General features: G+C 38.3%; 1 protein-coding gene across 4 annotated transcripts in view; it reads right to left on the bottom strand.

The window, feature by feature from the left end:
• ADAMTSL1 (ADAMTS like 1) overlaps positions 1–13,290 on the bottom strand; it is a 391,465-nt gene that overhangs the window by 94,422 nt on the left and 283,753 nt on the right. For 3 of the 4 annotated variants that reach the window (XM_054053917.1, XM_054053919.1, XM_054053920.1), the window contains 4 exons: positions 12,949–13,087; positions 6,222–6,272; positions 2,546–2,750; positions 1,125–1,272 (listed from right to left, as the gene is read on the bottom strand). In XM_054053917.1, coding sequence (XP_053909892.1) covers positions 1,125–1,272; positions 2,546–2,750; positions 6,222–6,272; positions 12,949–13,087 — 543 coding nt within the window. The remainder of the gene's footprint in view (positions 1–1,124; positions 1,273–2,545; positions 2,751–6,221; positions 6,273–12,948; positions 13,088–13,290) is intronic. The other variant, XM_054053918.1, reaches the window with a different exon arrangement.

The raw sequence follows: 13,290 nt of genomic DNA, 5'->3' as shown, positions 1-13,290 counted from the left end.
CAGCCAGAAAAACAGACGCAAACATACCCATTCCTACCCAGCGGCCACAGCGAATTCCCACCTCTACATAAATTCAAATCTTGAAACTTGGCAAGTACACCCATTATCAGCCACTGAGTGCAGAAATTAAAAATCAAAATTTTCACTGTTCCACCTTGGAACAGCAAGAGGTCATGGGACACTCTTATTTCACAGGGTCTCATAATAACTGCTTTTAATATCTATCAGGATAGCAATTATTTTTTTAAAAGTATTTATATCTTCTTATGGTGAGATTTAACTCTCCAGTTTAGGGATATCAAGTTCATCTGCATTGCTGTAGCCTACAATTTTCTGTAAGTCAGTCAGCATACAGATACAGAAGTTGTATTGATAGAGCTGTACATACACACAAACATATATGTGCTTATATACCTGTGGAAATGTCCAAATACCTGTGGCTGATGCACCTGGACACTGCCCATTAATCCAATCCATTCTCCAGGACTTTTTCTAGTATTCCCACCCCATAAGAACATCCAAAGAGCTGCAGAAATATTTTCTCCTTCTCTCAACCCAGTATTACCCTATATCTGAGGCCCAAGTCAAGAAACGTTTTTATATAAATTGTGAGTACTACTTGCTATAAAACACTTCAAATCTACCAGTCTGCCAGACTTCACAGCCTTGCTAGTAAGAGGAACGTGACGTTGGAACATATTATACAATACTTGCATCTGACATATTTCAGGCTCCAAGTTGTGAATATGCAATTTAAAATTATGGTTACATTTATCTACCATAGATGTTATTTATATATTTAATTCCTTTTAAAATATAGGGCAAATCCAGCTCACACACAATCAGTGAGGTCAAACTTCCTTAGATTACGGTCAAATTAACATTTATATTGCTTGGTCTGCTGGATCAAAAATTAGCAGTGAAAACCTTTGAGATTGTAAGAATGAGGAAGGGGCCATCATCCACTCCAAGCTGCTAGCAGGCAGATTGGAATAGGAATGGCAGACCTAGAAAGCGCAAATTCACAATTCAGTGGAGGTGGAAACAGTGCTACTAGCAACAAAACAAAACTGCTAAACATAAAAAAGCTCTGAAAATTTTATGAGAACCTTCTGCCTTATTACCTTTAGGTTTGTAGCAAGGAGTGGGTACAATGCATTCTTCTTTTATGTGTGGCTTGGTTTTAAGGCTACAGCCCCCTGTGTGCATCCCTCTGTGATCAATACAAAGGACCACACGGTATCTGAGTCCTTGTCCACAGGTCACAGTGCACTGAGGAAAAGAAAAAGAAAAAAAAAAGGTGCATGTGACAGGAGTGATAAATAAAAGGGAATATGAAACAGAAGTATGTGTACATCAATGAGCAAAATGTGATGCAGAAACACGCAACTCTGAATATAAATGTAAATCAGTGATAATCTTTGGTAGTTATGGATAAGTTATACATTTGACACACATTTTTGCCTTTTTGCTCTGCACTTTCACTTGATTTGGACAGTTTGCTGCTGAATTTCTCTTGTAGTGTCTCTTTCTCAGCATTGGCTACTTGACAAGTCCCATATTGGACTTGCTTAATAACACCCTCTCAGTTTCATCGGGAGCCACTCTGCTCTGCTTGGACAAAGTACTGGGGCTTATGGGTTAACAGAAGTGACACTCAGCTATTCTGGAACATGGCACCAAATAGAAAGGGAAAGTATTTCAGCTTTATTCCCTCAGACACTTTCTCAAGTCTTTTTTTCATTTATTTTTGATAAGGTACATCAATTTTTCCTCCTGTACAAATTGTTTCAGAAGTGGTTTACAGGAAAGGATCAAAACTGCCAACCAGTGCGTAGGGCTATGGGTACTACCAGTATTACTTACTCTTGAATAGCAGCTTTCATCTAGAAATCATGAAACATTTTGCAATCAGTCAATGACACCTCACCTGTGGGTGAGCTAGCTGGGCTTCTAAAACCTACTGAATTTCTTGAGAAACTGGGGAGAGAAGCTACATTCAAGATTAAGACTTCATGTCAAAATCAAAGTACTTTCCTGCTTTTGTAGCAATTAATTTTTTTTTTTTTTTTTTTTAAAAAAAAGACATTTGCTTTCATACAGAAGGAAAAGTGAGTCAGGAACAGAAAATACAAGCATTAAAGAGCAGAATCATTTGTGGCTTTACTTATTTCTGGAAATTTCTCAGCAATTCATGATATTCAATTTAAGGCTGAAAAGCTGTAAAAAGATGTACCATTACATGCTTACTGGTTTTGTTCTATGCATTTCATTTACATTCCCAGTATATTATTACTAGAAGGTCACTAATAAACAGTACAGATCTCATCTGTTTTTCCATCATTGTCTTTAATCATGTTAATATTAACACATTATTCCTGAGTATTTATTTTGCAGTTTGACAAATAACATAATTTAAAACAGAGGTCATGGCAATAAGGAAAGAAAGTAGTGTATGTTCCTACTTCCACAAGCTCACTAAACTACAATTTAAAATTTACTTGTAGTGCAGTAAATACAAGAACAACTAAGTTAAGATGATTACCGGAGACCATTCCTGAGCAAGCCACTTTGGGCAGTCAAATATATTGCAAGGCTGGACAATAGGCATCTTTGGAGTATACATGCATTTCCATTCTTCCACAGGGCTGATATGCCCGTGAATGTCTTCTTCCACACACGAGACACTGCGGCTTTGAATGCCCCCTCCACAGGATGTGGAACAGGCAGTCCAGGGTGTACTTTCCCATCTGGGGAGAAACAAAAACCCAAAGCAGAGAGGCATCAGGAAAAGAAAACTCTGTTGCCCCCACCTCCATCTGCACCCCCCACATGCATAAAGCGCTATCTGCAGAAGGGTTATTTTTCTGATTAATGCCAGTAAAAAATAATTTTATATATATATATTCATAAATAGCCAAAACAGCAATGCAATCTCTGGCCTGCTGTCTTTAAGTCACAGAATAGTGATACAAAAACTCCTCTCCCCCACTAACCCCATGGCTTCTACCACAGAAACTCCAAATACTTTTAACTTAATTCCTTTAATTTAATTGATGAGGTTATCAGGTCTCACAATTTGTCATCTTCTAAGGAATCTTTGTCACAAATCACTGGAAGAGTAGTGTGCTCTGTAGCTGATGCTACTTTTGCAAGAACACACAAGGAAACAGCAGTGTTTCTTTCCAGGAAAACAACTGAATTGGTGTAAAGAAAGAAAATGGAAGGAAATTACCTAAAAGAAGATGTGATTACACTGATGAGATACTTGGCCTCTGATAGATAAACCACATGGGCTGTGTTTCCTTCAGCTGAGGCAATGAGGGTAACTGAGAAACCACCTTTTCTCAACATGTGCCATTTGAGAACGTAAAGACAAATCCACAGAACAATGTTTATGTTCTGCATATCTATGCACACTCATAAGAATAATCCTTTTTTTTTTACAGTGATTCAAAGACAATAGGCAAGAAGGAAAAGAATGAAAAGTGAGTTTTTCTACCACTTAAAACAAAGGAATTATTTTTATTAAGCAGCAATTAAAAGAATACCAAGATTGTTAAGCAATATAAAAAAATATCTTTCCCTCTAATTTTTATCATATCAGCTCCAGCACTTGTAAAGCACTACCCACACTTAGCTACTGTCTGAAAGTGCCATAAAACTTAGTGTAAAATGACTTATGTTAATAGCTGTTTATGAATGGTAAAGTCACTGATTATTTCCCTGACTTAACACTAACAAATGGTGAAACCATGCTTACACCAGGCCATATCCACAATCATGTACTTAGCATGAGCCACGTATGTGAGAAACATGTAATTTTAACGTTTTTAGTTCAGATATGTTACCCGTGTCTCTGCTGAACAAGCTTCCCAGTTAAGACCTACGGTTTCTCACTACCACAGATCTAAATGCATAGTCAAACTAAAACTCATGAACAGCAGAAACTGCTGCAGCCAGCCTGGGCCAGCTTTTCCCATGCACAAAAAGTGATGCCACCAGGGAATTCCCTGGAGTCTTTGGAAAAAATTTCTAAATACTTTAGGCAACCTCAACAATACCAAGCAACTTAAATCTAGGCAACAGGTTTGGTCCTCAGGATTTGTATGAGTGCAAGATAGGCAGATGAAGTTTTGCTGTTGCATGGAACTTAAACTAGGTGTTACAGCTCTGTTTGAGGAACAACGGGTGCAACATTGACCTAGAATTTGTGAAAAGAAGCTGTGGTGCATTAAAAATAAGTACTATATCTGCTGAACCATGTCGTTCTGTCTTTGTGATGATAAAATTCAAGGATAGGGGATTGCAGCAGGCAGCCTTGTGAAGATGAGCTCCTTGATTTACTCTCCACTTCTGGAGTGTTTGTCACTCGCTTCTGTTCCTGCTAATAGGTGCCAGCCTCAGATAAGTAATGTAACCAGGGCCTGTATGTTCTGTTTGGAATTTTTTTTGGTTTGTGGGTTGTTTTTTTTTTTTTTCGCCTAAACTCTTCACAATCAGGGGAAAGACATTTTTTATTGCTTTTACTTAGCCAGCCTCATTGTCTGTTCAGTTGCTGCTGCCTCTGTCATCCGGGTAAGGGACAAGTGGCTGTGTCTTGCCTCTTGGAGTGAGGGAGGAAGACCTGAGCCCTGTTTGTGGGTTCACAGGAGCACATGTGGGACTTGGGGTGAGGGAGAAGAGGAAAAGCAGCATTGAAACAGCAGAGAGGGAAAAGAGGGGCAGAGGTCCCAGCTAGCAGTTGCAGCCTGAGCAATTGACGGCAGGGGTTAAAGGAGAATAGTGTGGCTGGTAAAGTGAACATAAAGGCACAATTATGGGGTGAGATTGTAATGCAGAGCAGCATGAGAAACAGTTTCAGTCTTTTGATCATTTTCAAGGATTGGTTTTTCTTTATTTTTTTGCTTTCGGCATTACTGAAAGCCAAATACCTCAAAGTGTTCTGATCCTTTATTTTGGATTTTCTTCAGCTGCCAGCTAAGGATGCTTTTTTTCTCAAATACAGTCTCTCCTCTGTTAAGTACTGCCAAATCATCCCCTGATATAAAGTTGTTTCCCATCTTTCATCAATGTACATGGCCTTTGTACACAATTGAAATAACAACTGTTTTATTCAAAGGTAGAGAATTAAACCCTGTAGCAATATTCTAGCTTCTATATTCCTCACTAACAAAGGTTTAATTTTTGAGAAAAGTGTGTTCCAGAAAAAAGTAATTAGATACAGAAACATATTCTGTAAGTGTATCTCATGAATATTTAATGATAATGATGGTATATAGACAATCATAAGTTCTTAGCTAGGAATAGAAAAGTCTAATCCAAATGAAGCAGATCATTTGGACAATGCCCTCAGACATATGGTGTAGATTTTAGAGTTGTCCTATGCATGGATAGGAGTTGGACTCAATGATCCTTGTGGGTCCCTTCCAACTCAGGTCATTCTGTGATTCTGTGATTGATAAAGAGCATCAAGATGAATGGCAGTCATAATACGTGGTATGTAAGCTGCTCTCCTCCTTGTCTTCTTACAGTCTGGTATGGGTCCATGATCTGGCTGGAAACTGTTGAACAAAAATGCATTATGCTTGCACACTGATGCTGAACACTTTACATTAGGCCTCAGCATCATTTGGGGGTAGGTGTTTCCTCGCCAGGATAAGAGTAACAGGTTGTCCAGGGGATACTTTCTGTGATTTCATACTCCAAGGTAAATAAATTAATGAAGAAGGAAACATGGCATAGTACTATTGCATGTACAGGCAGTATTTCAAAACAAAAAGGTTATTATCCTTCAGCCACCTAACATTTTGGTCAGCACCAGTCTCATTCACTGCTTTAAGAGTAATTCCCTCATGCATTTATTTCCATGAGGATCTTCAGTCTTACATCAAAGACATCAAAGGGAAGAAAAAGGAAAAATGTGAGAGAAAAGAGGAGTTAGGAATGGGGAGTGAAGAAAGAGAGAAAGAAATGGAACATACATTCAATAAGTGTGCACTGATGTTTCAGATAGAATATTGTTTCAGTTCTGCATCAACAGAATTTATCAAAACAGGTTAGTGCTTAAACATATCTAGGTTAATCTGCAGGAGTTTAAATCAACAGAAAAGCAGCATTTGTTAACTCAGTTTGAGAGCAAAGCAGGAATAAACAGAAGAGGAAAACAAAATAGTAAATGTACTTGTTAATCCTAGCATCTGGTTGACTGTTTTACATACCGAGGAAGGGGATGGTAGAGGTCATAGGGCATGATCTGCTTGTATCCATCACTGTTAGGAATAATAATGCCAACCCTCTGAGTAGAAGGTACACATAATAAAATAAACACTAAATGATTACATTATACCACTTTTGTTTTACACACTAGTACAAAAAACATCACAAATAAACAATATATTTTACTAAATTGCTATTGCATTTGAAACAAAACTTATGCTCTGCTGTTTCTAAGTCGTTCAAAGAATAAACAGCAATTACTACTTTGCTCTTAGGAATATATTACTGTTTGATTGAGAAGCAATCCATTATGACAAGTGATTCAAATCTGTTGTCCAAATATTATTTAAATTTATAATGTTAATATCAAGCATTAAGGAAAAAAAATGTTTCCATACTTAATACTTTCTCAGAGCTTGTGTCCATAGTCACTGAAGATAATAGGAGAACTTCTATTTGCTTCACTGACCTCTAGATCAAATCCTCTTTTAAACAATTATATGGTTGTTTCTGCCCTTCAGATAAAATATCTGCTTTTACAGTGGCCAAGATCAGAAATACATGGAACCTCAGTGTAAGAATTCAAATCTGCAATACTTGTCTCTTCACATTAAATCAGTCTGATTACATTTATGTTTCAGAACCTACCTATTTATTAGGGTTTTTCTGGAGGAAAGAAGGACCTGGAGAGAAAAGTAACGTGTCAGGTTATATTTTGGTTTGTTTCTTTGATTTTGGTATTTTCTTGACTAGTTAGCTTGGTATATTGTAGTGCTATCACTACAGTATAAAACTAAGAAAATAACATATAAAGCTTATAGAAGGCTATAGTGTATATCAAAATTAATAACTATCTGAATCATTAGCATGCCAGTTACGTGTGAGATGGCTGTCACTTGACTTACTGGCAACTACAGGGTCTCACTGAACTGCTAGCCTGGAGTTTCATCTCTTGTTTGCACTTTTTACAGATACTGACTCAGAGTAACTCTATCTGTGTTGTATTCCAACTATCAGACATATCTTAACATCAAACAGATGATCCCAGAATACTTCATGCATCAGTTTCATCAAAGTCACTGTGCAACAGGATACTTGGATGGGGACGTGGGCAGAATCATCAAAGAGTGATTGAAAATGGCATTAAAATAAAAATTCTGTTCCTACCCAGGTTACAGAGAGAGAAACCTGACTCAAAAGAATGAAGGCAATTTTTGGGAGCCTTATACAGATGAGTGGCGCTAGGTATGCTGCTATGAATTTGTACAAGGGTGAAGGAAAAAAGGAGGGGGAAGGGTGAAAGTATTCTCCATCTTCAACAAAGTTCACATAAAAATGCTGAGGCTAAAGGGACCTATTCTCCTTTCAGTCAACAGGGTTTTTATGTGCATAACTTGTCCATGACAGGAGAATGGATCCCATTGTGTTTTCACAGTAAGGAGTCTGTGCTGGGTCAGAATGCTGGAATTTTCCAGCTAAAGCGCAGGAAGATGATGGAGCCTTGGGAGTCTGTGATGGGAACTACACAGCTCCCTCTAAGATTAGCAGCCTTTGCAGCCACAGGGTTCCTCTGCATCAGTGGGCATATTTGCATCTTCGGAGAGTATTCTATATCCTGAAAAAATCTAAAAATCTAGGGACAGACAGTTCTGGCACTGGCAAACTTTGGAAAAGACAAATAGGTCATTTAGAGTATGGCCAATGAACAAGCCTTTTCAGTCTTATCTTGACGGACAAATGCCTGTAGAAGTTTCAGAAATTGTGTACTAGTATTGTAAGAAGATGGCAGGGTTTTTTTGGCTCATGCTTTTGGTAATCTTGGTTGTTCTCCCGACTCTTTCACCACTGCTGCTCAAGTTCCACCCTGAAGACTTTGCACTTTTCAGCTCATCAGCTTGCTAAAAGATCAACATACCAAGTTCAGAAATGAAATCATTATACTATAAAAGCCTCTAGTGCCTAAGAAAGGAATGGATTTCAAAACAGATCTCCCTCAATACAGTGAGAAATGTTTTTTTTCTAATAAACACAATCCGTATGCATAATACAGGTCTACAAGCATTAGAATGCATAATATGCAAGACCATTCCAATGGAAATAACCATACCATTTCCAAATGCTATTACAAATATTAAATAATATTTACAAAGCACTAGATTAATATTGTCATTGGAAAGGTTTGACTCTTAAAGATTATTGCATACATAAATTACATTTATTTAAATGGCATAGGGCCCCACAGAAGTACTGACACTGTCCTTGTGCATATGTGAGGGGCTGCCAAAAGCTCTCATTCTGTTACTGCAAGATAGTGGTCCCCAGCTATGTAAAGTCCTATGGTCACAGTAAGGAAAAAGACCCACATGATAATACACAACATCTTAACTTATGACTTCAAAAATTGGCTTGAAGATACAACAGAATAGCAGATGGTCATTGCACCATTAATGCATCTTTTGCATTAACTGCATCTTTCCTAACTAGTCCTGTGTAGACAAGCCTAAGCAAACAATTTAAAAAACATCTTAGAAATTACTTTGGTGAACCCTATTCTTCTTGACTGGACAAAATGGTTTAAATTCCATTAATCTATCAGTCCATCATACTCCTATAAACAGATGGAAGAGATCTAGTTTATGGGCTTTGTTCACTGTACATTACTCAGACAATGTAAAGGGGATGGTGTCCTAAGTGAGCAGAACATATAATAATTTCTTCACTACACTGACATTTCTGGTTGACATGGGAGTAGCTAACAGGACTCATTCACACAATGCCTAGAGCAAACCTGCTTTGAACAAGCAGAAGCACAAAACAAATTATTTTGTTTGTGATGGCAGCTTCAGCACAGTTGTTCTTCCAAGGCACAACTCCAGCTGGATCAGGAGTTGCACACACCCAAGGCTGCCATCTCTGTAAATGCTTGGCTTTTCTCTGGGACACATGTCTGTAGGTGTGTTCCTTGAAAGTCCTGTTTGACGCCATCTTCCCCGGTAGCTACTTTTTCTGCTTAAGCTCCTCCCTTAGCACAAATGACAGATGTGAATGCCTTTCCTCTATAGCTCCCCAATGACTCTCTCCAATAAGATGTCAGCTCTTCCCACCTCCCTATCCTGCATGCCCAGGCTCTCAGGTTGGCCACCTGCTGTGCTGAGCAGGGGAATGGGGGCTAAAGCTGGGAGAAGAGCCAGCAGAGACAAAGAGCATCTCTGCCCACGATGCCTTGGGGTAGTGTGACCCCGCATGGGGATGACGTGCTGAGGCCGGGAATGGGTAGGGGTACCTGCTGCTCCTATGCTAGCACTCTTGCACCCTGCTGTGCCAACACCCAGCCTCTGCAGGACACTTGCACACCTCTGACTCAGCCTTGATGCCTGCTGCAGGTTCTGTTTTCCTGAGGGCTTCCTATCTGCATTGCTGCAGCTGCAGGGCTGCCTGCATTCCCAGGTGGCTGGAGCTATTACACCTCTTTCCTGATGGCGATTTGCACAGCAAATACTTAGGCCTTCACTGAAATCTGTTGCACTTGAGATTAAATGATCTGCATGGCAGGGACTATGCTATCCGAGCAATGGTCCAAAGTATGTCAAATACACTAATAACAACTGGCAAACAAGAATAAAAAGTTTAAGCAGCTTAAGCCCGCTGTAGACAGCTAATTCATTAAGTAAAGGAAACACTTGGAAGACCTGAAAAAGTTTATCTGCATCAGTAGACATCATATATATTTGCTCATCAAGTACAGAATGTTGTAAAATCTTAATGGACTGCAAATAAACAGATCTTTTCTTTCTGTCCTCCTAAGATGGGAGTTGGATCCCAAAGAGAGTCAGTGAGAGAAGCTGCATAGGGCATTGTTAAAATAAATAATAGACAGGGCTAAAAGGGGACTTGGTCCCATGATACGTCATCTCTTCTGCAAGACACTAATTACTGGTTAGGTGGATGGGCCACCTTTATTTAACCTGGAAAAGGAAACAGGTATAAATTCTATGTTTGATAAATAATCTTCCACACACAGTGGTTCTCCTCTGAGTATATACAGAACTGGATTTGCAGAAAGAAAAGTTGACTCATATTCCACATTCATTCAGTCGAAGCTGGTTTGGTTACTCATGATGCCAGGAATCCTGCTAATTATTGCCATAATAAGCACAATAAGGTAAAACATTTCAATGTATGAGCCTAAAGAGGCAACTAATTGCAGGCCAGCATGATATTCCTGATATTCATGTAAACTTTTCTTTCAGATTGCTCTTTGCTGAAAATTTTAGTGTAAGGTCTCCTACTCCTCTCAGCTGCTTTATTCGGTGTTACTGTGGTCTTCCAGGATTATTTTCTGTGACATTCATTGACACATCACAGGAACAGTCACCAACCACTAATCAGCTATGCCTCACTCGAAATCAGTTTGACAGGAAAAATTAAGAGCTTTGTTTTATACCAGTGGAGCAGAGCAGCTCCCACATAGCAAAGACACTGCAGAGCCAAGATGCTCTCCTTGCTTACGCTCCTGACCCCATTGTTCTGCTTCACCTACCCTCTTTCTGACTGTAAGGAAGTACTGGGATTCCAGAAGTTACCACAGATTTCCTCTGGTTTTCTGTCTGGGTTGTTGATTCTTGAATTCTTTACAAAGGCACTTTTGAAAATAATCATTTGCAATTTGGCATGCAGTGAGGATGTTTCCAAAAAGCCAGTTCTTCTCTGTTACTGCATGTACCCCAAGAAAGCATAGCTTTACTTCTAAATTACTCTCCCTCCCCTCAGTGTCTTTATATCAACAACTTTGCCTTGTTATGTCTTATATAAAGAAAAAATTGTTTCCTGACATCTGCCCAGCTGTTATTTTTTTTCTCTCCTTCCTCCCATGAAACATGCAGTCCTCTGTCTTACCATTTAAGAATATGTCATTTAAAATTATTGGGAAAGGCATGGAAAATATCCACCGTACAGATTCCAGTGGTAAATTACATATTTGACTCAGAACTTTATTTTTTAGAAAAATAGGAGCTTAAATAAAATTATTTTTCCATTAGTACTGTAAGAGGTGAACCTAAAAGACAGCTTCCATATCAGTTCTCACTTTGAAGCAATCTATTTTCTAGATGTTCATGTTTAGGTCTCTTAGCTGACTACATTTGGCCTCTACTTTACTGACATTTGCTCAAACAATTCAAAGGAGAATTCAAAGAAACAGTCTTGATCTGAGAAAATCACTGAGGAAAAATACAAGAAATTTCTTATATTAAAGTTTCTAGTTACAACTGTTAATATATCTAAGTAATCTGAGAAATTAAATATATATATTTTTTGTGGAAAGTACTGGGACAAGAGAAGCCAAATACTAAACTTTATAGAATATTTGCATGGGAATTTACTGTCTTGTTGCATTGTGGGAAAGAACTCTCCATGTTGAAAAAATGCCTCTAAGACCACATTCAACAGGACATAATTTGTACAAGTGAAGCTGTGTTTGCACTAGTGAAGCTGTGTTCTTAATATTATATTAATACACCCCAATGAAATACATTATAAAGTATGTAAGTTAAAGAATGCACAATACAGCTAAGATAGTATTTGATTTTGAGATTTGATGTTTCCACTTTGTAATTTTGGGAAATTTTTACTTCAGATTTAAAACTGCATGAGAACATTTCTGGCTTTTAATGTTTTACAAACAGAATTACCATTAAAATTGTGTTTACTAGAACAGAAGGAATACAAACTGCCATACGCTGACTAAATGTGTCTTCAGTGAAGAGGAAACCTGAGTGTTAACTCCAGTTATGAAAAATGAACTTTTTAGATGAAGTAAAAACTATCTCAAGTTTAGAGTGATTTGTTCTGCTATGATAATGCCTATCTAGTCTAAATCTGTATATCTGGTTTGGGAAGCAATAGTCCTCAGCTGCATGGATACCCATAGGTGCCTCACCCTTCTTCTCCTAGCTAGGACATCTTTTTCTATAGCTATCTGAAGGGTCACAGCAATTTTTTAAGTGCCATTTGCTTGAACTTGCTTTATCAAACTTGGCACAAAAACAGTCTAGATATTAAGAAGCAGGTAAGTAAATGGCTTCAGGGCATCCTTGCACGTCTTCTGGGCTGCACTTAACTTTTAGTAAAGTGACACAAAAGGACCAAAAGGTTTAGATTACACAAATAAATGCTTGCGGCTTATGGGTGGCTGCAGACTGACTTCCACTACTAGCCTTCTGAACAAAGAATCCTTGGCAGGGGAGCAGAAAGGAGCCATTTTTGCAGAACCAAAGGGTATTGACAATTGGAACAAAATTCTGTGTTACAGTCTTACAAGCTGCCATGACTGTAAGTAAGCACTTTATTACAGAGAAAATGTAAAAAAACATAAAAGTAAAGTCTCTAATTGTGATGATCTTTACCCCAAAAGGATTTTTCCCACCTCACTAACACTTAAAAGCTAATTGTTTATCACAGAATGGAATAACGGACCATTTGTTTTCTCACATATTATAATATTTAATGAGGCAAAATACAATCTGAGGAGAAGAAACAACCACTTCAAATTGGTCCTCGCAATGTGGAGGTGATAAACAGAGGTCATTTTTTTACACAATACACCTTCAGGATGAGAAAGAGGTTGAATTAGTAGGTTCAATGACGATGTACGCAATAGCAACAGAATATTTTCCTGCTCTGGTTTACTCTTTTCAAGTTAAGTTTCTTTCAAAATTACAGCTGACTGACCTTGCAGGACAAGGATCCAGATTACACTCTTGAAGTTTTGGCTTTGGCTTGACGTTTTCAGGATAATAGTGACAGTATTGGTCTGCTACTACCCGGTTGCTTCTCAGATCAAAACATTCAGCAGATGTCAGTTGGTAACCTGCAATACACAGTGGAAGAAATAACAGCTATGTGATGTTTTTCCTGTCTCACTCTGCGTTACTCCCTTTGTTTCTCCTGTTACTCTCTTTGGTAAAAAGTGGACTGAAAATATCAGTGCTTTTAGACATCACACCTGCTGTTTTATTGACCAGATTGAAAACAACTGAAATCACATGTAGTAGGAACCAAAAGATAACCAGT

Source organism: Cuculus canorus, chromosome Z, assembly GCF_017976375.1.
Source record: "Cuculus canorus isolate bCucCan1 chromosome Z, bCucCan1.pri, whole genome shotgun sequence".
NCBI classification, from domain to species: Eukaryota; Metazoa; Chordata; class Aves; order Cuculiformes; family Cuculidae; genus Cuculus; species Cuculus canorus.
Note: the sequence above shows the minus strand (reverse complement) of the source record. Positions and strands in the feature narration are given on the sequence as shown.